This window comes from Somniosus microcephalus, chromosome 2 (assembly GCF_052327205.1).
Source record: "Somniosus microcephalus isolate GS21.2 chromosome 2, FLI_Smic_1.0, whole genome shotgun sequence".
NCBI classification, from domain to species: Eukaryota; Metazoa; Chordata; class Chondrichthyes; order Squaliformes; family Somniosidae; genus Somniosus; species Somniosus microcephalus.
The window spans coordinates 122,486,209-122,511,913 of NC_140988.1; the positions used below are offsets into that span (position 1 = coordinate 122,486,209).

The window sequence follows — 25,705 nt, forward strand, 5'->3', positions numbered from 1 at the left end:
ACAGCGGTGTTACATTTGCGACCTTCCAATCCGCTGGGACCATTATAGAATCTAGGTAATTTTGGAAGATCAAAACCAATGCATCCACTATCTCTTCAGCTTCCTCTTTTAGAACCCTAAGACGCAGGCCGTCGGGTCCAGGGGATCCGCCAGCCTCTAGTCCCATTAGTTTCTTTAGTACTTTTTATCTACTCATATTAATTATGTTAAGTTCCTCACCCTCATCAGACCCCTGGCTCCCCACCATCCTTGCATGCATTTTGTGTCCTCGACTGTGAAGACAGATACAAAATATTTGTTTAATGTTTCTGTCATTTCCTTATTCCCCACAATAATCTCTCCTGTCTCAGCCTCCAAGGGACCAATGTTTACTTTTGCTACTCTTTTTCTTTCTTTTTACATACTTGTAGAAGCTCTTACAATCTGCTTTTATATTTCTTGCTAGTTTTCTCTCATTCTATTTTTTCCCTTTTTATCAATTTTTTTGGTCATCCTTTGCTGGTTTCTGAAACCCTCTCAATCCTCAGGCCTACTACCACTCCTCGTAACATTATGAGCTTCTTCTTTCATTCTAATGCTATTCTTAACTTTTTTAGTTCATCGCCTTCTTAGGAAGCTGCTTCCATAAATAATTTTAAAAGGGAGTTGGGCAGGTTCTTGAAGATGAGGAACTTGCAAGGATACGGACAAAAAGTGGGGATGTGCAACTAAGCATGACTGCTCTTTCAAAGTGCCAGCACAGACACGACGATCATGATCCTTGGAGGGGTCCGGATCTTGGGGGTTGAGGGTGTGGTTGCTGATCCCTGAGTGGAGTCCTATATCGAGGCGGGGAGAGGGTGGTCGCTGATCCCTGGGGGGGTGGGGGCCGATCTCCAATCCCGGGAGGTCCAATCTTGGGAGGGTGGTGTGGGCTTTGGATCCAGGGTGGGGGGTGTGGGGGGGTGGTCTGATGGTGGCCAGGTAACCTTGATGGGCTGGGAGGAAGCATTGCTGCTCCTCCTGGCCCACAAGCAGTGCTGTAAAGGCACTTACCTCTTCTACGAAGCAGGCCTTGCCTCCCTTTAGCTGCCAGGCGTCCCGAGGCCCAGGCAACCTGGCCAGCCAGGGTTAAACATGGAAGGTAGGTTAAATGAGTCTCACAGCCTTATTCTATTTAAATGGCCAACCCACCTCCTGGAAGCGGGTTGGTTGCCCGCTCCCCTTCCCGCCTCCGTTAAAACCGGAAGTGGCTGGGTTGGAAGCGGGTTGGGGTCAGGTTTGAGATTTTTAAAATTTTAACATCCAACCCGACCCAAACCCACCTGTTTTTGGTGGTTAAAATTATCCCTTATGTTTCCATTTATAAAGCCCAGGATTCCATATGTTTTATTAACTGCTTTGTTAACCTGTCCTGCCACCTTCAAAGATTTGTGCACAAACACCTCCAGGTTTCTCTGTTCTTGTACCTACTTTAAAATTGTACCATTTAGCTTGTATTGTCTCTCCTCATTCTTCCTACCAAAATGTATCATCTCACACTTTTCTGCGTTGAATTTTATCTGGCATGTGTCTGCCCATTCCACCAGCCTGTCTATGTCTTCTATTACTATCTTCCTCACTGTTTATTACACTTCCAAGTTTCGTGTCATCTGTAGATTTTGAAATTGTGCCCTATACCCCCAAGTCCAAGTCATCAAAAACAGAAGTGGTCCTAGTACTGGACCCTGGGGGACACCATTGTATTCCTCTCTCCAGTTCGAAAAACAGCCATTCGCCACAACTTTCTGTTTTCTGTCCCTCATCTCGTATCTCATATATCTCCTGGGCTTCACCTGCCACAGTCCTCCATCATCCTTGGTCCAATCAATCCCCCCCTTCCAACCCCATGCGAGCTGAGAACTCCACTTAGTCTTGACTTCCTGTGTGTAACACCATGAGAGATCAACTAGTTAACATTAATGGTGAAAGGATAGTTACCTTACTGAGTAACTAACATTCATTTTTGTTACCTGTTGTATACAAAAATCAATAATGAGCTTTCTAATATATTTGGATCTGCAAGCCAGTAATAATATCTGATTCTCACATGGCTCTTAATTTTTCTGGAATATTAGGAATTTATCATCAATTCTCCTGACTTTGAAGCAGCCAAGTTCTGGGTTGGAAACATGGGGAAAACTGCCACTCATGCTGTAGTATTCGCACAACTTCATACTCCTGATGGAGTCTGTCACGGGCTTCATTCTTTTATTGTGCAGGTAAGGCATGGTGTTTATCATGAAGCCCCTGTCAGTGATTGTTTGAATTTATACATAATGTACTAACAGCATTTATTATAGCATAACATAAATGCAGTTTAGAGGTTATTAAAAATAAATGGATGAATCCTAATCAATTACAGAAACAATGACTTAAGTATTTGCTAGACTGCATCATTTTCCACAAACTATTACTGAAGTTTACAAGAGTACCTTGTGTATGACTCATTTCTGCCTTTCCTTCTGAGTGGTACCTAGTTTCTGCACTGGGCAGGTCTGCAGAATGGCATGGCTGTGACTGGGAACTCAGCAGCATGGGGGACTGAACTAATTTACAGCACTGCATGGCAACATGATACTAACTAGATTTGTATCAATTCAGTTTTGGTGTTCTCCAGTTACGTGGTTTTTAAAGCTTGGGATACTAAATGTGATAAATCCACTGCAGACTTATAGCCAGTAGTACATTTTATAAATCTAATTGCTGTTTAAAAATATGTACATTCAATAAGCAGTTTCTATTGTTTTGGTTTAAATTGACTTGTTGAATTGATGATTTAAATTGTGCAACAAAGAAAACAATTTGTCTATTTTGATCTATGATTTATAGAAATGCTGATAAAGCATTTCTTGACAAAGTAACTGTTTTACCAGGATTTAATTGTAAATTATGAGATAAAACTGGTAAAAGAAAAAGCAAGTTTTGTTTTACTTTTTTTGTGCTGATGAGGGATGTTAGTCCTGAAGAATGGAATACTTTCCATTTCAGGCAATAAGTGTATCGGCATCCTAGATCAGGTATAGAAGGGATATCCCCAGACTAAGGCTTTGCCCCAATAATGTGCCTTAGCTCCAATCTCAGTGCATCAGTGTGAAAAGTCTTTCATTTACCAAGTCGGGCATCCTGTAACCTTTCTGAGTGACATTGACAAATTAGGGACAGTGGGCCCATGCCCATTAGAACATTAATTGAGATTGCCCAAACTAATTACACGTAGGACATTTACAGTTAGCAGCCAGAGAGCCTTTCTGTCCCTCAGTCTGAGTTAGGTTTGAACTCTGGTCTCGGATGTGAATGGCCAATTTATAAACCACTTTTAAAAGAAATTTGATTTACATGGAAATGATATGTATTTAGATCAGAGACCCCAAGACCCTACTTGCAAAGCCTGGAGTAATGGTTGGAGATATTGGAAAGAAGCTGGGACTGAATGGCATAGACAATGGGTAAGAAAGTTTTCTTTGATATATTTAATTTTCACATTATTTTCATGAATTCGTTTTCTTGAAATCTTTATTTGTGCTAATCTGTTTTTTTTCAAAATTTGAAATGGAGTGATTTGTTATAGCAAAATTTTCACTTGGTATGTGTAGGCACATCACTAATTCAAAGTTAGACCAAGGTTTTACGTTGGGGAAATATGACTTTCAAAAAATTCAAAAGTAGTTTTCCCTTGTGTCCCTCAACTTTAAGTTAAATGTGCTTATGATTTAGTTTATCCAAATTCAAACGCTGTGCACTACCTTGCACTACAATCTATTTGTGAATTAATACCAACGTGTGTTATAAGTAACTACAATCAACAACAACTTGCAATTATGTAGCACTTTAACATAAAAATCCGAAGGTGCTTCACAGAGACGTAATCAGACAAAAATGGATGTCGCGCTAGAGAGGAGATAAAAAAAGAAAACTTACGATGTCCCAAATCACTTTACAGCCAATTAAGTACTTTTGAAGTGTTATCTGGAAAAAAAACTAAAACAAAATGTCTCTCTCCCTATTTGTCTCTCATACTTTCCTCTCTAATTATTTCTTTGTCTCCCTTTTTGTCTTTGTTTATCTCCCACTTTAATCTCTCTGTCAGACACTTTTCTTGCTGTGGTGTCAATATACTTGTCTCTAAATCTTTTTCTCACTTTCTCTTAGCAGCTGTGTCATTTCTGTTTTTGTGTCGCTTCCAATTTGTCTATATAACTTTTACACATATCTCTACCTTTAAAAGCACAGGATATGCAGCAGGATGATAGGCAATACCTTTCAGGCTGGAGCTGTGTAGTGGGATCAGGCAGGGAGACACTGTCTAGGAGGTGTTGGAACACATGTAAGTGAGACAACATGCAGGCGAGACAGAAAGTGGAAGGATGGGACTCAGACTGAGAGGCAAGGAGGGCTAAGTGGAAGCAAGAGGGCGGTGGGGCTTGGCATTAGCACATGGGAGGCAGTGGACATAGGAACAGGAGCTGGGAGGAATGAAAAAGCATTCTACCTGGAAATGAACATGGGAGACAGTTCAAGTGTGAAACCACTTGAGGGCAGTGGGAGGAATTGGAGATGATGGGATCTGGGACCCTTTGAAGGGCGGAGGAGGCTGGACATTGGGGTCTGTCAATACACTTGAGTGAGGTGGGCTGGAGTTTAGGAGCACTCATTAGTAGGTTACGGTCCAGGAGCACTGAGAGGGTCTGAGAGAATTGGGTGAGGTCTGAAGTTTGGGAGCACTGAGGAAGTTGTTGGGTAATGGGAGAGTTCTAAGAATCCTGGTGAGGTGGGATTTGTAGCACTGGGGGAGGAGGAGGTGGGTGGCGGGGAGGAGGAGAAGGTTCAGCTGAACAACTGAAGCTCCAGGAAAGAAATAAAAGTTCAGGCCCCTGAAAATAGTAGGCCAGTTGGATTAATTTCCAAGACTTGGGCAATATTATGGGTAAGCTTAAGTATTTTTAGTGAACCATTTCAGTTATTATGTGCTTGTTGTGCTATAATTTTTTAACCTATACACAGATGACTGAGGGAACAACGTGATGGCTGAAAAAAATTCAGAACAATTGAACAGTTTGATTGTTTCATTTTGCTGTTTCCTGATTGTTAGATTTGAAAAAAAATTAATTTAATTGCCTTGGTGTGAATTAATGGTTCTTGGCTAATAGTGTTTCATACCTGCCTACTAGTTCATGATTTGTAGGTTATCCTACCTGTCCCCATTTGGGAAAATCAGCAACGTTTACTTAGCAGATTGTGGTTATTTGAGCTAATCGAGTGTAACTGTTTTAAATGTAGCATTTAATGTACATTTGCCGCACACTACTATTGTGCGCTAACCACAAGACATTTAATGAGATATATGGAATATAATTACTCATCATGGTGAGGGCTGTCAGTTGTAGGAATTAAATATTTTTCCACTAGGGTAGATTTTCCACTTGGCAGTATCCAGCAAATGTGGGCAGCCTGATGTGGGAACTCAGGAGAAGTCTTGTCCAACTGCAAATGTGCCAGGTTTGTATCGGATGCATTTTCTGGTGAGTGGGATTTGTGGCAGTAGAAGTGCTCAGCTGAAATAGGTTGGTGCTTATTTCGGTGTTTGTCTGGGGGCGTTATCAAGTCTCCACACCAGTTTCCACAGTTCCAGCGTACGGGATGACTGACTGTCCATATAAAATGGCTGTCCAGCATTGCTAAGCAATGATTAAGGGAGAAGGTGCATTAAAGGACCTAAAATAGTACTTTTGAAACACTTCCTACAAAGCTTTGAATTTGCAATCTACCTTTTTCTTTCTGCTCTGGGATTCCATTTCTCCCTAACCCCATCTTAAAGAGGTCACAGTGGATTACCCATGGAATATTTCTATCATTGGAGGAAGAAAAGGAGAAGCAACAAAGGGAGTACAGACTTGTCAAGCAGAATAAGAAGCACATGGCACCTGCCCATCAGTACCCCCACAATAGAATATACAGACCGAGGCTCTCCTACCTCCACTTGACACAGCTTGTAAGGGCAGCATTTCACAAAGGAAACCATCAGGGTCAACGCAACCTACAGTCTACCTCCACCATTGCCAGTAACCATAAAGGGTCAGAATCGCCTTGGAACTTTTTTTTACAGTGTTGTCATTGCAGGCTGCCACTGGGGATATCAGTTTTGCATAGCTTCATAAAGCCACAGATGCACTGTTTGCTAAAGCAAGTCAGTTCATTACCTTCCCAAGCAACATGACAAGCCACTGCAATTTCACAGACTTCCAGGATCCTCAAAGGTCCAAAGAGCCATAAATTGTACATGTGTGGCTAAACTTGCAACCTTCATCAATGCCGTCACTATGTCAATAGGAAAGGTTTCCACTCTGTCAATATTCAACTTATTTGCAACCAGCAGCACTACCATTGAAATGAATTCTCGCTTTCCTGGCAACTGCCATGATGCCTTCATATTAAAGGAGTCCGCTATGTCCGCAGTCTGACCCAGTAAAACAAGACTTGGATGGCTCCAAGGAGAGCAGGACTATCCTTTACAGCTATGACTGATAACGCTTGAGCACTTTCCCAGGACACAAGCTAAGCACCAATATAACCAAATCCATTCTGCCACCAAGGTTCTCGTAGCACACAATTGAAATTTTGAAAGTGCACATCAGATTCCTGGATCGGTTTGTGGGTGATCTGCAATATAATCTGCAACTAGGGTCTCAAGGATATCTAGAATAAAAACAGAAATTAAGCCTCCATATTTTTCTTTCCTCAAAGAAGAACAATATTAAGCCTGATGTACTTTTTAATATGAAACCAAAGTCACTTATTTTTATGGTGCTGTAATTTACTTCATAAAATGGTAGTCGTCAAGTTTGTGTTTCTTAGTTATTACTGTATTATTACAATTGAAGCAAAGAAGTTGCTTTAACATATTACCCTTAAACTAGCAAAATATCTCCGAGCACTTCAAAGAAACAAAAATGAACACTGAGCAGTAGTAGAAGTGTTGGGGAAGATGACCAAAATGGTAGGTTTTGATGAGGCATTTAAAGGCAGGAAGTGGGGTAGCAAGACAGAAGGTTTAGGGAGAGCATTCCAGAATGTGGACCAAGATGGCTGAAGGTTCTGTTGCCAAAGATGGATTGGACGAGGTGGGAAAGAGAAAGTTCCAATGAGGCCAAAGTCAGAAGAGGTTAGGCCATATTTTAGAGGAGGATGCAAAGTTAGGATGAAGTGAGGATATAGAGGGATTGTTAAGTGAGGATCAAGAGCTGAATTCCACAGGTGAGGTGAGAGTCACTGCCCTTGATATCAAGACAGCATTTGACAGCACCCCACCCACCCGCCCCTTCAACCACCGTCTGCCCCATCTGTGACAGAGACTGTAGGTCCCGCATTGGACTAATCAGCCACCTGCGAGCTCATTTTTAATGTGGAAGCAAGTCATCCTCAGTTCCGAGGGACTGCCTAAGAAGAAGATTTGACCGAGTGTGGCACCAAGGAGCCCTAGTAAAACTGAAGTCAGTGTGGATCAGAAAAGAAACGCTCCACTGGGTGGAGTCATACCTAGCACAAAGGAAGATGGTTGTGGTTGTTGCAGGCCAATCATCTCACCCCCAGGACATCGCTGCAGGAGTTCCTCAGGGCATTGTCCTTGGCCCAAACATCTTCCACTGCTTCATCAATGACCTTTCCTCCATCATAAGGTCAGAAGTGGGGATATTAGCTGATAATTCTTTAGTTCTATTCACAATTCCTCAGATAATGAAGCAGTCCATGCCTGCATGAAGCAAGACCTGGACAACATCCAGGCTTAGGCTGATAAGTAACATGTAACATTTGTGCCACATAAGTGCCAGGCAGTGACCATCCCCAACAAGAGATAAATACTGTGGCTGCAGAGCAGGTCAGAGGTTGGGTATTCTGCGGCGTGTGTCTCACCTCCTGACTCCCCAAAGCCTTTCCACTACCTACAAGGCACAAGTCTGAGGAATACTCCACCTGCCTAGATGAGTGCAGCTCCAACAATGCTCACGAAACTTGACACCATCCAGCTCGCTTGATTGGCACCCCATCCACCACCTTAAACATTCACTCCCTCCAGTACCAGCGAAGCGTGGCTACAGTGCGCACCATCTACAACATGCACTGCAGCACCTAGCCAAGGCTTCTTCAACAACACATCCCAAACTCGCTACCTCCACCAGTTAAAAAGATAAGGACAAGGGCAGCAGGCAGATGGGAACACCCGACTTGGACATATAGGGCTCGATATTCATTGATTAAAATCGCAAAAACTGGTGGGCAGGACCCCCCCCCGTCGGCCTGGTTCCCGACTCCGAGCAATTTTAACTCAGTCGTGTCTGATGGTCCCGACTCCGTCCCGCATCCAACAGGCGGGACTGGTCGTTAAGGCCCTTAACAACCACTAAATAGCCTCTATAATCCTATTTTGAAAGGCCCTTGCAAATTTAACCCTTTTCCCACATGAAACACGCCTGGTGGGAAACACGAATGTGAAACCTGGCGGGAGCACTATTGGATTGCTGACTATCAACTGCAGGTCAACCATTAAAGAGGAGATTTGATCAGCCATGATTTGCAGGTGGCAGGACTTCGTGGTCTCAGGTCTGGGATAACTTTTAGAAGGTTTAACCACACCTGTGAAAGGTTGGAGCCTCACACCCATCTCCAGTGTGACCTCCTGGGAAACCCCTCTCGCCACCTTCACTCAGCGCTTCCTCAATGGAGGCATATACCATAAGCATGGGAGCCATTTATTTCCTTCCTATCTGGGCATTAGAGGCGCTCGAGTACCAGCCGCGGCAGCAGCAGAACCAGGAACAACAGCAGCACCAGCAGCAGCAGCAGGAGCGCCAGGCTGCTGCTCACCCACCTGAAGCTGCACAGGCCAGAAGGGGCCAGCGCCTGGAAGTGGCTGGAGAGCACCTTGCTGCACATCAGGGGGGCCATGCGGACCCGTATCTGCAATGGCAGTCCTACTCAGAAGGACTTCCATGAAGGTCTGGTTTCTCTGTTCAATAGATGCCCATCGCTCCTCAAGAGATGTCATTCTATTCTGAACAATGACCATGTTTTCCATACCCTGGCGACTAAGCTCCTCCATGGCCGTAGCCATCCTCTCCTCTACAGTAGCCAGCCTTACCACGGAGGTAGCAATCCTTTCCACGGAGGTAGCCATCCTTTCCGTGGTGATGTGTTCATGCGCCAATGACTCTACAAAGGCTCTGCTCATGTTCGCTATGGACTCCTCCATTCGCTCCACACTCGCAGCGACCCTAGAGACAAAACCTGCCAGAGGCTCCTGCATCTGTGCCTGGAGTTCCATCACCTCTGATCTTATGGATGGACCCAGAGGCAGAGGGTCGACATGCTGCTGAGCCGAGCTGGTAGAGTCCTGCGCCCTCCGACTAGGACTCTCCACTGCTGTCCCTGTCTCCACAATCTGCTGATGCTCACTTGTGAGCTGTGACACACCAGGCGACAACTCTACTCTATGTCCCGAACATCCCAGAGAGGCGTGAGTGTCTGCGCTGGTGCCGGGTGCGCTGAATTCTGCTGCCGCTGCGCCCTCAGAGGTTGCAGCTTCCTCTGAGGAGTCTGGCTGCTCAGCCTCTTCTTCCTGGCTAGGGGGGACGGATGCTTGTGATGGTCCTGTGGTGGAGTAAAGGAAAGAGTCAGAGATGTGATGCAAAGGCTACAAGCACATAGCTTTTTGCAGATGCTCATAAGTCCATCTGTTACAGCTTCACAATCATTATCAGCGACTCATGCAATGTCAAAGAGAGAGATGGGAAACTTTTCTGTCACCAGCTTGCTGTGTTACACCCGTCTGTCCGTCCCCCACACGCGAATCATCCTCTATTCCCATCATTTCCAGGACGGCCTCCTCCCAGGGGGTCAGGTGGGCTATTGAGGCTGTCCCTCCTCCTGTCCTGGCTCGCTCTCTTTTGTTGTGAGCTCTCTTTTCCTGCAATGAGGGAGACAAGTGGAGGTGGAGTGAGTGTAGAGATTGCATAGCATAGATACTTAGAAGGAGACAAAGATAGAGTGAGGTTGCAAGACCAAGGGCCCTCCCTGTGTGTTGTCAGTTGTGTTCAAAGCATCAGAGTGATGGGGAGTGTGAGGGCTGCATGGTCGAATAGTTATGTGAATGTGAGCATAGAGAGAGAGGGAATGGGTAAGGCTGCATGGATGTGAGTGTCAAGTGGGATGTGGAGGAAGAGATTGCTAAAGCTGAGTGCTGGTGAGGAAAGGCAATGGGGATCAGATTGAGGGTGATGGGAAATTCATACTCACTTTTCCAGTGCACTGAAGGTCATGAAATCTTTTCCTGCACTGTATCCAGGTTCTGCGGGTGACTCCCAAGGAGTTGACCTCCTCAGCCACCTGTACCCACACTGCCTTGGTCTGAGTGGGAGGCCTCTTCCTCCCTGATGAAGGGAAGAGCAACTCCCTGTTGGCCCTAGCCTCATCCACTAATGCCTGCAGCGCCACCTTGTCAAAGCGAGGAACTGATCTGGCCCTCCCACTTGTCATATTTGCTGCAGCTCCCTCACACTGCACAGTCAAGAAGCTTGGCAGTCTGCAGAAGGAGCAAGGCTTGCTGTGGACCTTAAATGCAGCAGCAATGATGATGTAATCGGAGGGGACTTTCAGTCATGAAAAACCCATTTGCAAAGGCTTCCCACACGTTGGAAATTAATTGGCCAATTGAGTTAAAATTGCATCAATCTCCCACATCCATTTAGATTCGTGTGGGAAACACGAAATTCGGATAACACGACACCATCCCGCACCTGAGTTAAAATCACCCCCATATTGTTGTTCCTTCATCGTCACTCGGTCAAAATCCTGGAGCTCCCTACCTAACAGCACTGTGGGAGTACCTTCACCACTCAAACTGCAGCAGACTCACCACCACCTTATCAAGGACAACTAGGGATGGGCAATAAATGCTGGCCTTGCCAGCGACGCTAAGATCCCGTAAATGAATTTTTTTTTTTTAACTTGAATTCAAGGCTTTGAGGGATGGGAACCAGTGGAAGTCTGGGATAGGAGAGCAAGACCTCGTGGAAGATAGATAATGGAATTTTGGACAAGGAGAAGTTTATGTATGGAGACCAACAGGGAAAGAATTGGTGACAATGAGCTTGACGATTATATAGGCACGTTTAAGAGTTTCCATGGAATTGGGGATAGAATAAAGGCAGGGGCAGGCGATATTGCAAAGACAGTTTTGGTGATGGATAATACATGATGTCAAGCGCAGCTTAGGATCAGAAAAGGCACCAAGGTTGGGCACGGTCAGGAAAGAAAATGTTACTAAATTCTGTTACTTGTGGAGAAGATTGCTGATGAAATCCTGCAGTAATGCTACCCCAGTGGATAATGCTGTCCATACTCAATAAATATTTGACAGCCATACATTTGATGGCTGATGGGGGGGAAGAAAATCAGAAGCTGTGGAAGATACAAATGAGCATGAGCATGTACTTCTCTTTTAATTTTACTTTCTTGGTGTCATTTCAGTATATCTTTGATTTGTTTTACACTCAATTGTAAAAAATAAACTTTTTGCATAGGACAGAGTTACAAAAATAGTCTTTCACCTTCAAAAATCTCAACTTTTTCTTTTATGTCTCCCATCTTAATATTTTTGTTTTCTTAAAATTACTTTTTGAAAATAAGTGGAACTCTTTCTTAAAAATTGCTGCCAGTACTTTCTATTCTGCACCACTCAATTTCCACATAAGCAGGTTAGGCATCTGCAAGAATACATTCCTTAAAATTTCAGTGAACAATTTAATATTGAAGAATTTTTCTAGCTGATGCACTAAATATCATTACACAAATGTAAAATACTAGTGGACCACAAGTTAAGCAGAGGAATTTTCCCAAAGACTTCACCACAAGATGGCAACATTTTACCTTAACACACTGTTAGTACTTTCTTCTCTCTCTCATGAAGTGCTCAGCCTCCTTTCATCAGCTATCCCCACAGGCACAACTGCGACTGAGAACTCGTCATGTGGGGAATTAGAGGATTGAATACTACTCCTTACCCAGCAAGTTGTAATACCAACGCGCGCACTATATCCTTGATTTGTGTGTCTGAGTAGACTATTATGGGTTATACCTCGAGGATGATGTTGAGAATGCATTATATAATTATTGATTGATTTACCCTGGTAACAGTCACTACTGAGGGTAGCAATAATATTAATCGTAACATTATTGTGGAAAGTATTTTAGTACTGGGCTTTGATTTATGGTGCATTCTGCTGGCATGCAGTCCAACCTACAATTTTTGGGTTGCACAAGCAGCAGTCTGACTAACTAGAAGACATAGTACATATATATATGATAGATAGATTTTTGTCTTTGCTTGGGTGAAGCACAAAAAAGTAAAATTTGGCGGGGAGGATCGCATGCCTACTTTGGAGCCCATCCAATTTTCCTTCCATTAATTTAAATAAAAGTGAAATTGGGCAGGCTCTATTGCAGGCTGTGATCCTCTCCTTTCTGCACTCTACCCAGGTCGTAAAGTCAAAAAGTTACCCCATAGTACCTTATTCTTGGCAGGAATTAGGCAGTATGTGACAGCAGTGGAATATTTGAACAATGATCTGAGAAAGGACAAACTAAGATGGCTAACCGCAAAATGGTTCAAAATTATTGGGATGAAGAAAACATTTTCAATACTTAGAGTAAATTGTACTTGATGAGTAGAAAGATTGCTTGGCTAAATGGCCTTTCTTGTTACATGCTTGCTTATGTTACAGGAAACTGACAGCAAATTTGGAAATGTATTTTACCATTTTTTCACCTTAACGGAAATACAAAATATACAAAGGGCAATTCTGCATTATCACAGTGAGCATGGGTCGGAGAATTGGGGCTACAATATTGCAGCCCTATCTCCGTCCCAAGCTCCCTGCAAGCATGATTCCCACTGGAACTGCAGGATTATGGAATCGCCCCTACAAATTTTTGTGAATATTCTACAAAGTAATTTGTGGATTTGCAATTATTTTATTCCTGAGCTGTCCACTCTTCTTTCTTCTTGGGCAGTCCCTCGGAACCGAGGATGACTTGCTTCCACACTAAAAATGAGTTCTCGGGTGACTGATGAGTCCAATGCGGGACCTACAGTCTCTGTCACAGGTGGGGCAGACGGTGGCTGAAGAGGCTGGTGGGTGGGGTGCTTGGGTTGACATGCGCTCCTTCCGCTGCTTGCGCTTGCCTTCCGCTTGCTCCCGGCGAAGAGACTCGAGGTGTTCGGCGCCTTCCCGGATGCTTCTCCTCCACTTTGTGCAGCCTTGGGCCAGGGATTCCCAGGTGTTGGAGGGGATGTTGCACTTTTTCAAGGAGGCTTTGAGGGTGTCCTTGAAGCGTTTCCTCTGCCCACCTGGGGCTCTCTTGCCGTGTCGGAGCTCCGAGTAGAGCGCTTGTTTTGGGAGTCTCGTATCGGGCATGTGGACGATGTGGCCCGTCCATCGGAGCTGATCGAGCATGGTCAAAGCTTCGATGCTGGGGATGTTGGCCTGAGCGAGAACACTGACGTTGGTGCGCCTATCCTGCCAATGGGTTTGCAGGATCTTGCGGAGGCAGCATTGGTGGTACCTCTCCAGTGCTTTGAGGTGCCTGCTGTACATGGTCCATTTCTCTGAAGCATACAGGAGGGCGGGTATCACTACTGCTCTGTAGACCATGAGCTTGGTGCTGGGTTTGAGGTCCTGGTCTTCAAACACTCTCTTCCTCAGGCGACCGAAGGCTGCACTGGCACACTGAAGGCAGTGTTGGACTTCGTCATCAACGTCTGCCCTTGTTGACAGTAGGCTCCCGAGGTATGGAAAGTGGTCCACGTTGTCCAAGGCCTCGTCATGGATTTTGATAATCAGGGAGCAGTACTGTGTGGCGGGGGCAGGTTGGTAGAGGACCTTTGTCTTACGGATATTTAGTGTAAGGCCCATGCTCTCGTACGCTTCGATGATGGTTTGGCGTTCAACCTCGGTGTATGCGCAGACGCAAGCTTCGTCTGCATACTGTAATTCGACGACAGAGGATGGGACGACCTTGGATGTGGACTGGAGGTGACGGAGGTTGAACAGTTTCCCGTTTGTTTTGTAGATTAGCTCCACTCCAGCGGGGAGCTAACTGAGGGGGAGATGGAGCATTGCAGCCAGGAAGATTGAGAAGAGCGCTGGTGCGATGACACAGCCTTGCTTGACCCCAGTCTGTACGTGAATTGGGTGGCTATTCTCTTATGTGTTTAACCAGTGAGAATAACATTTACTACACCTGTAAATTAATGATAGGCAAGTTGAATGTTTGGTCCTTCAGGGAACACAACTTGACGTAATAAAACTCACTACGCACTTGGTTCAAGTATAAAACAAGGCTTTAATTAACTTGTTTCAACACATGGAGGTCTAGTTGTACTTCGCTAGTTCCTGTCTTACAAAATGTCCCTGGGCAAGCTGGGCCCACGCCCGAGTATTTATACTCCTCGGACGGTGCCACCAGCTGGTCGTCCAGTGTTATTTCATGAGTCGCTTCTTCATGATAAGATTTATAGCACAATTATCTCCATCCTCACTACAGTAAATATGAAAATATATTGTTTGATCATATATCCAAAAATGTTGAAGAGAAGAAACTGGTACATATTTGTGTCTAAAAATATGCTGAATTTGCCTCTAACTGGAAATAGTATGGTATGAGGTACAGCTACAGCCTCTGACACAGGAGTATCATTAATTAAATGTGAAAAATAGACTGGAGCAAATCAAGTGTGGTTGAGTCCCTGTGTATTCTCTTGGTAATTTATGCATTCCAAGCGAGTGATCACAAACAGATGCAAGTACAATTTTTATTTAAAGTTATTTTCTTGTTTTTCTACTTTGGCGTCTTTCAACATCATACACCTTTTATAGCTTCTGTACTCTCTGTGCACTCACACGTTATATGGTACAAATTATTTCCACTTGTACTGATGCAAGCTGGGAGTTTTGTTCCTTGTGCACGTGCTCAGCTGCAGCATCCTGGGAATTATAAGCACAGGTGATTGCTGGGAATTGTAGTTGTTCAGCTGCCAGTGCTGGCTCTGGCAAGAGTATGAACTCAAAACCTAAGTTTGTGAAAGAGTCACAGGCCTCAGATGGAAAACATGAAAAAGTTGGATACATTGGGGCTGAAAGCCCATGGTCGCACTCCACCAGTGTAAATGAGGCAGAGTATGCACCAGTTACCTCTACTCCCAACCTCACTGGAGTATCCAGGGTCAGGGTGGGGTCAACTGTTTGGTATCCTGCTTCCTGTAGGAGGTACCAGCAGGAAATGTGGTGTGAATGAGCTGCTCTTTGGCAGTCAGAGCCAACAGCTCACTTTTTTTTCCTGCTGCCATATTGGCCCCCTTTTTAAGAGGGCTGATGTGACTGATGCTGTCGCTGTTCTATAGGAGGTCCAGGCCAGAACCTAGACCTGGACAAGCCCGGTGTTCTGTGATCACAAAATGTTATTTAATCAGGTGCATTTATGACATGGACTTTATATATCACAAGTATTATACCTGAGTGTGACACCGGAGGTGTGACATTTCCCACCCAACTACTATCTCAGACTGAACCAGACTGTTCGCAACCTTAACGTCCTATTCAACCCTGAGCTGAGCTTCTGACCTTATATCCTCTCCATTACAAAGACTGCCTACTTCCACCACTGTAACATCACTCGTCTTGCCCTTGCTCCTACTTCAACCCATCTGCTTCTTAAGCCCTCATCCATGCTTTTGGCATCTCTAGACTCCACTATACCTGTCTTTCCTGGCCAACCTTCCACCCTCTGTAAACTTCAGTTCATCTAAAATGTTGCTGCCTATTTCCTTTCCCACACCAAGTCCTGCTCATCCATCACCTCTATCTTCACTGACCTACATTTTACCAATGCCTCAAACTTAAAATTCTCTTCATTGTGTTTACATCCCTCCCTATTTCTGTAATCACCACCAGTGCTAAAATCCATGCGCCTCAAAGTTGCCGTTCCTCTGACTCCAGCTGCTTGTGCACCCCCACCCCTCCTTTCTATTTAAAAAAAAAATGTGATTGATATGGTCGGCCAGCGATTACAGACATTATAGTTTCTGTATCAATTAAGATGCTCAACAAACTGAAAATAATATAGTGTATTTATATGTATTTAACACTGTTTACATCCCTTCCCCCTGTGAACTTCAATAACTCTGAAAGATAAATTAATTTTCTTCAGCAAATTGTGAAGTGCTTGGTTAGCGGAATGGTGCAAGGGGGAGGGATTCAAATTCCTGGGACATTGGAACCGGTTCTGGGGGAGGTGGGACTAGTACAAGCTGGACGGTTTGCACTTGGGCGGGACCGGGACCGATGTCCTAGGGGGAGTGTTTGCTAGTGCTGTTGGGGAGGGTTTAAACTAAAATGGCAGGGGGTTGGGAACCTGTGCAGGGAGACAGGAAAGGGAAGCAAGGATAGAAACAAAAGACAGGAAGGAGAAAAGCAAAAGTGGAAGGCAGAGAAATCAAGGGTGTAAATCAAACGGGGTTACAGTAAATAATAGTTCTAAAAGGACTAAGAGTGTTAAAAAAACAAGCCTGAAGGCTTTGTATCTTAATGCGAGGAGCATTCATAATAAGGTGAATGAATTAGCTGCGCAAATAGATGTAAACGGATATGATGTAATTGGAATTACGGAGACATAGCTCCAGGGTGACCAAGACTGGGAATTCAACATCTAGGGGTATTCAATATTCAGGAAGGACAGGCGAAAAGGAGGTGGGGTAGCATTGCTGGTTAAAGAGGAGATTAACACAATAGTAAGGAAGGATATTAGCTCTGATGATGTGGAATCTGTATGGGCAGAGCTGAAAAATACCAAGGGGCAGAAAACGTTAGTGGGAGTTGTATACAGACCCCCAAACAGTAATGCTGAGGTTGGGGATGGCATTAAACGGGAAATTAGAGATGCGTGCAATAAGGGCACAGCAGTTATCATGGGTAACTTTAATCTACATATAGATTGGGCTTACCAAATTAGTAACAATACTGTGGAGGAGGAATTCCTGGAGTGTATACGGGATGGTTTCCTGGACCAATATGTCGAGGAACCAACTAGAGATCAGGCCATTTTAGACTGGGTATTATGCAATGAGATAGGATTAATTAGAAATGTTGTTGTGCGAGACCCCTTGGGGAGGAGCAATCATAATATGATAGAACTCTTCATTAAGATGGAGAGTGAAGTAGTTGACTCAGAGACTGGGGTCCTGAATTTAAATAAAGGAAACTACGATGTTATGAGGCGCGAGTTGGCTAGGATGGATTGGGGAACGTTACTTAAAGGGTTGACGGTGGATAGGCAATGGCAAACATTTAAAGATCGCATGGATGAACTACAGAATTTGTTCATCCCTGTTTGGCATAAAAATAAAACAAAAAAGGTGACTCAACCGTGGCTAACAAGGGAACTTAGGGATAGCATAAGATCCAAGGAGAGGCCATATAAATTGGCCAGAAAAAGCAGCAAACCTGAGGATTGGGAGCAATTTAGGATTCAGCAAAGGAGGACAAAGGGATTAATTAAGAGGGGGAAAATAGAATATGAGAGTAACCTTGCAGGGAACATAAAAACTGACTGTAAAAGCTTCTATAGATATGTGAAGAGAAAAAGATTGGTGAAGTCAAACGTAGGTCCCTTGCAGTCAGAATCAGGAGAATTTATAATGGGGAACAAAGAAATGGCAGACTAATTAAATACATACTTTGGTTCTGTCTTCACAAAGGAGGACACATATAACCTTCCAGAGATGTCAGGGAACATAGGGTCTAATGAGAGGGAGGAATTGAATGAAATCATTATTTGTAGGGAAATGGTGTTAGGAAAATTGACGGCATTGAAGGCCGTTAGATCCCCAGGGCCTGATAATCTACATCCTAGGTGATGCACTATCAATTGCTACAAAAGACTGGAGATTGAGAAAGTAACAGACAGGCTTTTATTACCAAAGAACAGAGCATGCCTCTTGTGGTTGCCTGGTATCCAAAAGGGCCGGGGGCTGCCGAGCAGCCAACTTTATATCCAGCCATGAGGGTGGAGCCAGGGGCGGAGTCAGCTGAGGCATGCACAGACAAGTACAACAATATGCAAGAGTGAACAACAGTACTAACAGAGAACAACAGTACTAACAACAGTGGTGAACAACAATACTAACAACAGTGGTTTACCACACTAGGGTACTTAAGGAAGTGGCCCTAGAAATAGTAGATGCATTGCTGGTCATCTTCCAAAATTCTATAGACTCTGGAACAGTTCCCATGGATTGGAGGGTAGCTAATGTAACCCCACTATTTAAAAAAGGTGGTAGAGAGAAAACGGGGAATTATAGACCAGTAAGCCTGACATCGGTAGTGGGGAGTCCATTATAAAAGATGTAATAGCAGAGCACTTGGAAAACAGTGACAGGATTGGACAAAGTCAGCATGGATTTACAAAAGGTAAATCATGCTTGACTAATCTACTGGAATTTTTTGAGGATGTAACTGGTAGAATAGATAAGGGTGAACCAGTGGATGTGATGTATTTGGACTTTCAAAAGGCTTTCGATAAGGTCCCGCATAAGAGATTGGCGTGCAAAGTTAAAGCACACGGGATTGGGGATAAGGTACTGACTTGGATAGAGAACTGGTTGGCAGACAGGAAGCAAAGAGTTGGAATAAACGGGTCTTTTTCCGAGTGGCAGGCAGTGACTAGTGGGGTACCGCAGGGATTGGTGCGAGGACTCCAGCTATTCACAATATATATTAATGATCTAGACGAGGGATCTAGATGTAATATCTCCAAGTTTGCAGATGACACAAAGCTGGGTGGGCGTATGTGCTGTGAGGAGGATGCAGAGAAACTCCAGTATGATTTGGACAGGTTGGGTGATTGGGCAGATGCATGGCAGATGCTGTATAATGTGGATAAATGCGAGGTTATCCACTTTGGTGGCAAAAACAGGAAGACAGATTATTATCTGAACGGCAATAGATTGGGAAAAGGGGAAGTGCAACGAGGGCTGGGTGTCCTTGTGCACCAGTCGCTGAAGGTAAGCATGCAGGTGCAGCAGGCGGTTAAGAAGGCAAATGGTATGTTGGCCTTCATAGCGAGAGGATTCGAGTACAGGAGCAAAGATGTCTTGCTGCAGTTGTACAGGGCCTTGGTGAGACCACACCTTGAGTATTGTGTGCAGTTTTTGTCTACTTATCTGAGGCAGGATGTTCTTGCCATGGAGGGAGTGCAGCAAAGATTCATCAGACTGATACCTGGGATGGCAGGAATGACTTATGAAGAGAGATTGGGTCGATTAGGCTTATATTCGCTAGAGTTTAGAAGAATGAGAGGGGATCTCATTGAAACTTATAAAATTCTAACAGGACTAGACAGACTATATGCAGGGAGGATGTTCCCGATGGCGTGGAGCCCAGAACCAGGGGTCACAGTCTAAGGATAAGGGGTAAGCCATTTAGGACTGAGATGAGGAGGAATTTCTTCACCCAGAGAGTGGTGAACCTGTAGAATTCTCTACCACAGAAGGCAGTTGAGGCCAACTTATTAAATATGTTCAAGAAGGAGTTAGATATATTTCTTAAGGCTAAAGGGATGAAGGGATATGGGGAGAAAGCAGGGACAGGGTACTGAATTTGGATGATCAGCCATGATCTCATTAAATAGTGGAACAGGCTCGAGGAGCTGAATGGCCTACTCCTGCTCCTATCTTCTATGTTAAGTCAGACAGAGTGTGGTGTCTGCAAGAACATCCAATGATTGCTCACTGCTGATCAGTGAACAATATTCTGTTGTCTTAACCCTTATGCTACTGTACAAACAGGAACTCTGTACAGTTGACACAAATGTTGTGACTGGCACTATGAACTAATCCACATATTCACTCAGATGCTAAACCACAAGTCTGGAGTTCTTTTAATAAAACAGTCTTTTCATTTCAGACTAAATAACAAATTTGATTTTTTTTTAATTTTCAATATTTTTTGGTTTACTCATATTTACCATACATGGTTACTCTAGTTGACAGTTTATTTTCAAATTCTGTTTGTGATAAATCTAGAAATAAGATCCACAAAACAATAAAATGAAAAGGAAAACAACCTCCACCACCCACATTAATAAGAATTATATTTACAAGAACTGCTGCCACAGGCTGAGTGGGGTGGAGGATGGGATGCAGCGAGGCTTTGTAACAGCCACTGGCATCCCCAGAGTGTGGAGTTAGGAGATAAACTAAAAAACAGGACCTCAAAGGTAGTAATCTCAGGATTGCTACCAGTGCCACGTGCTAGTCAGAGTAGAAATAGAAGGATACTTCAGATGAATACGAGGCTAGAGGAATGGTGCCAGGGGGAGGGATACAAGTTCCTGGGACATTGGAACCGGTTCTGGGGGAGGTGGGACCAGTTCAAACCGGATGGTTTGCACCTGGGCAGGGCTGGAACCAATGTCCTAGGGGGAGTGTTTGCTAGTGCTGTGGGGGAGGGTTTAAACTAAAATGGCAGGGGGTTGGGATCCTGAGCAGGGAGACAGAGGAAAGGGAAACCAGGATGAAAGCAAAAGATAGGAAGGAGAAAAACAAAAGTGGCAGTCAGAGAAATCAACGGTTTAAATCAAACATGGCCACAGTAAATAATAATTCTAATAGGTCTAAGAGCGTTAAAAAAACAAGCCTGAAGGCTTTGTGTCTTAATGCGAGGAGCATTTGTAATAAGGTGGATGAATTGACTGCGCAAATAGAAGTAAACAAATACGATTTGGTTGGGATTATGGAAACGTGGCTCAAGGAAGGCCAGGACTGGGAACTCAACATCCAGGGGTATTCGATATTCAGGAAAGATAGGCAAAAAGGAAAGGGAGGTGGGGTAGCATTACTGGTTAAAGAAGAGATTAACACAATTGTAATGAAGGATATTAGCTCTGATGAGGTGGAATCTGTATGGGTAGAATTGAGAAATACTAAGGGGAAAAAAACGTTAGTGGGAGTGGTTTATAGACCTCCAAACAGTAAGGCGGAGGTTGGGGATGGCATTAAAAGAGAAATTAAAGATGCGTGCAATAAGGGCACAGCAGTCATCATGGGTGACTTTAATCTACATATAGATTGGGCCAACCAAATGAGTAACAATACTGTGGAGGAGGAATTCCTGGAGTGTTTACGGGATGGTTTCCTGGACCAATATGTCGAGGAACCAACCAGAGATCAGGCCATCTTAGACTGGGTATTATGTAACGCGAAAGGATTAATTAGCAATCTTGTTGTAAGAGGCCCCTTGGGTCGGAGCGATCATAATATGATCGAATTCTTCATTAGGATGGAGAATGAAGTAGTTGACTCGGAGACTAGGGTCCTCAATTTAAATAAAGGAAACTATGATGGTCTGAGGAGCGAGTTGGGTAGGATTGATTGGGGAATGGCACTCAAAGGGTTGACGGTGGATAGGCAATGGCAAACATTCAAAGACCGAATGGATGAACTACAGAATTTGTTCATCCCAGTTTGGCATAAAAATAAAACAAAAAAGGTGACCCAACCGTGGCTAACCAGGGAAATTAGGGATAGCATGAGGGCATATAAATTGGCCAGAAAAAGCAATAATCCTGAGGATTGGGAGCAGTTTAGGATTCAACAAAGGAGGACAAAGGGATTAATTAAGAAAGGGAAAATAGAATATGAGAGTAAGCTTGCAGAGAACATAAAAACTGACTGTAAAAGCTTTTATAGATATGTGAAGAGAAAAAGATTGGTGAAGTCAAGTGTAGGTCCCTTGCAGTCAGAATTGGGGGAATTTATAATGGGGAACAAAGAAATGGCAGACCAACTAAATACATATTTTGGTTCTGTCTTCACAAAGGAGGACACAAATAACCTCCCAGAGATGCCGGGGAACATAGGGTCTGATGAAAGGGTGGAACTGAAAGAAATCAGTATTTGTAGGGAAATGGTGTTAGGAAAATTGATGGGACTGAAGGCCGATAAATCCCCAGGGCCTGATAATCTACATCCCAGGGTACTTAAGGAAGTGGCCCTAGAAATAGTAGATGCATTGCTGGTCATCTTCCAGAACTCGATAGACTCTGGAACAGTACCCATGGATTGGCGGGTAGCTAATGTTACCCCACTATTCAAAAAAGGTGGTAGAGAAAAGGCGGGGAATTATAGACCGGTAAGCTTGACATCAGTAGTGGGGAAAATGCTCGAGTCCATTATAAAAGATGTAATAGCAGAGCACTTGGAAAGCAGTGACTGGATCGGACAAAGTCAACATGGATTTACAAAAGGTAAATCATGCTTGACTAATCTACTGGAATTTTTTGAGGATGTAACTGGTAAAATAGATAAGGGAGAACCAGTGGATGTGGTGTATTTGGACTTTCAGAAGGCTTTCGATAAGGTCCCGCATAAGAGATTAGCGTGCAAAATTAAGGCACATGGGATTGGGGGCAAGGTATTGACTTGGATAGAGAACTGGTTGGCGGACAGAAAGCAAAGAGTTGGAATAAACGGGTCGTTTTCCGAGTGGCAGGCAGTGACTAGTGGGGTACCGCAAGGATCGGTCCTAGGACCCCAGCTGTTCACAATATATATTAATGATCTGGACGAGGGAATTGGATGTAATATTTCCAAATTTGCAGACGACACAAAGCTGGGTGGGAGGGTATGCTGTGAGGAGGATGTCGTGAAACTCCAGCACGATTTGGACAGGTTGGGTGATTGGGCAGAAACATGGCAAATGCACTATAATGTGGATAAATGTGAGGTTATCCACTTTGGTGGCAAAAACAGGAAGGCAGATTATTATTTGAATGGCAATAGATTGGGAGAAGGGGAAGTGCAAAGAGACCTGGGTGTTCTTGTACACCAGTCGCTGAAGGTAAGCATGCAGGTGCAGCAGGCGGTTAAGAAGGCAAATGGTATGTTGGCCTTCGTAGCAAGAGGGTTCGAGTACAAGAACAAGGATGTCTTGCTACAGTTGTACAGGGCCTTGGTGAGACCACACCTTGAGTATTGTGTGCAGTTTTGGTCGCCTTACCTGAGGAAGGACGTTCTTGCCATGGAAGGAGTGCAGCGAAGATTCACCAGGCTGATACCTGGGATGGCAGGAATGACATATGAGGAGAGATTGTGTCGATTGGGCTTATACTCACTGGAGTTTAGAAGAGTGAGAGGGGATCTCATCGAAACCTATAAAATTCTGTCAGGCCTGGACAGACTAGATGCAGGAAGGATGTTTCGGATGGCCGGGGAGTCCAGAACCAGGGGTCATAGTCTAAGGATAAGGGGTAAGCCATTTAGGACAGAAATGAGGAGGAATTTCTTCACCCAGAGAGTGGTGAACCTGTGGAATTCTCTGCCACAGAGGGCGGTGGAGGCCAGTTCATTAAGTATATTCAAGAAAGAGTTGGATATATTTCTTAAGGTTAAAGGGATCAAGGGATATGGGGAGAAGGCAGGGACCGGGTACTGAATTTGGATGATCAGCCATGATCTCATTGAATGGAGGAGCAGGCTCGAAGGGCCGAATGGCCTACTCCTGCTCCTATCTTCTATGTTTCTATGTGTGAGCACTGGTGGTATAGGTTACCACAAGGTGATTTGTGTCTTTTTGTTAATATTCTAAAATAGGAAATGGTTACTTAAAGCAATGTTTTGTTCTACCATCTTGTATAGTGCCATAGGATATAAGTTGGAGTCCACAATTCTCAGTCGTACAGTAAGTTCTCAGTCTCAGCCAATCAAAGGTTGAATCAACCTGCTTTGCTGTTCCATTCATCCTTGTAGCTACCAGCCTTCTCACCCTGAGGTAGAACGTGGAGAACTTACTGTGGGTGAAAAATACCTTTTCTTAAAATTGCCTTTCTCTTGTAAATAGCAAAATATGAAAATGTGTGATATGAATACATTTTATTATTTTTGGAACATATGTATTGTCTGGAAGAAGAAAATTACAGACAGACTGAGGCACGATGAAGTAACAGTTGCTGTAATTACTCTTTTTTTTCCCTCTCTCAGCTTGTTTTAATTTGAACTTTATCAGGTGGTTTAAGTTTGCAGCTCTGCATATGACCCATTTTAAATTTTGCAAAGCAACTACTTTCACAACCAAGAATTCATCTGCAGCCAGTACAGCAATTGTGTAGCATTACTGAATCTTAGGTATTGGTTATTAGACTCATATACACTGGACATAGATATCAACTACAGCTTTCTTCCCTTGCTAAATCTTTCATAACAACATCCCATCATTAATTCTCTGTGAACTTTATTGCGGGTACCAAGAGTACTGACGGTTAGTACATGTACTCTCATGGTCCTTGCAGGTGTATCAGGCAGAGACGGACAGAAAAACAGATAGGCAGACAGATGCATGAATACAGGCACAAAATCTATCCATAAAGGAAATGAAACTCACATAATATTGAAATAACATACTAATCACAAAGATAAATAGGGGCAATCCGGCAATGCCAGCGTGGAACAACATTTACAAGGACCACATTTTGAGGAAATTAAGATTACGTAGCCTGTGATTTTCACTCCATTAACTTTAATGTGCCCATGATTTCCCAAGATGTACTCCCTGTGAGTGTCACGCCTCTGCTTGGATCATGAAATCACTTGTAATATGCTAATTCAATATTACATGAAAGGTTCTTTAAGTATATTTTTGAGTAATAACAATTCCAACTAATTATTTTAATTTTGTAGTTTAATATCAAGGGGGAGAAATTCAGTATCGCCCCATTTGGGGTGCAATTATCGGCCGGGCGCAAAGATTAGCGCCTGCCGCTAATTATCGCCTCCGACTGCGAACTTGGCTTTTATCGCCCCTGGAGGTGATTGGAACGCTAAATCAGGTGCTACACACCTGTCTTAAGGCGCAAAGGCTGAAGAGCGAGGCACTACCTCAGAGCGCTGGCGAAGCTCATGTGATGTTAGTCAGCAATGGAACACAGACACACTGGCGCCAGCCAGTTCTTAAAGGGGAGGGTCGATCTTGCTCTTCATCCACACCCTGCTCATTGCAGCCTTGAATCTTGGCCTGGAGAGACCTGTACATCAAATCTGTTGGAAAGAACAAAGGAGAGGCCCAGGGAATGAGCTCAGAGTGCAGCACCCATATTCTCTTTTAAATCGATGCAAGGAAGATCAAATCAGAAAGAACCTGCAAAGTGCTGCTCAGTACCCAAAACTCCTCAACACAGCTTTGAATATCTCCTGCAGTCTCTCTCTCTCACTCAGAATGCGTGGTGCAAAAATTTGGCCAACTAAAAAGGCAGGAAGCGGTCGCCTTTAAATAGCGCTCCCCCAGTCCCTTCCCGACTGCAAATTGCTCCCCTCAACCTGTCGTTGCTAACGGCAGGTGGTAAGACAGGGGGCGCCACTCAATATCCGATCCGGGGCATTGCACACTCGACTGACGTCACGATCTGCCGGTGCAGGAGATCGTGGTGGTAGCGTTTAACGCCGCCGCAAAATGTCTAGTTAATTTCGTGACCGGCGCAAACATCGCCACGCACGGGCACTAGTTGCTTTGCGCCCCATTAGCGCCCCCAGGAACCTGGCAATGGTTATGCTCTGATTATCTTTGCTCTGAATCCTGTGATTAGATTT

At 44.1% G+C, this 25,705-nt stretch overlaps 1 protein-coding gene across 5 annotated transcripts in view; it reads left to right on the forward strand.

Annotated features, from left to right (window-relative positions):
* acox3 (acyl-CoA oxidase 3, pristanoyl) overlaps positions 1-25,705 on the forward strand; it is a 307,072-nt gene that overhangs the window by 72,041 nt on the left and 209,326 nt on the right. For all 5 annotated transcript variants that reach the window (XM_085962200.1, XM_085962203.1, XM_085962202.1 and 2 more), the window contains exons 6-7: positions 2,097-2,240; positions 3,379-3,467. In XM_085962200.1, coding sequence (XP_085818326.1) covers positions 2,097-2,240; positions 3,379-3,467 — 233 coding nt within the window. The remainder of the gene's footprint in view (positions 1-2,096; positions 2,241-3,378; positions 3,468-25,705) is intronic.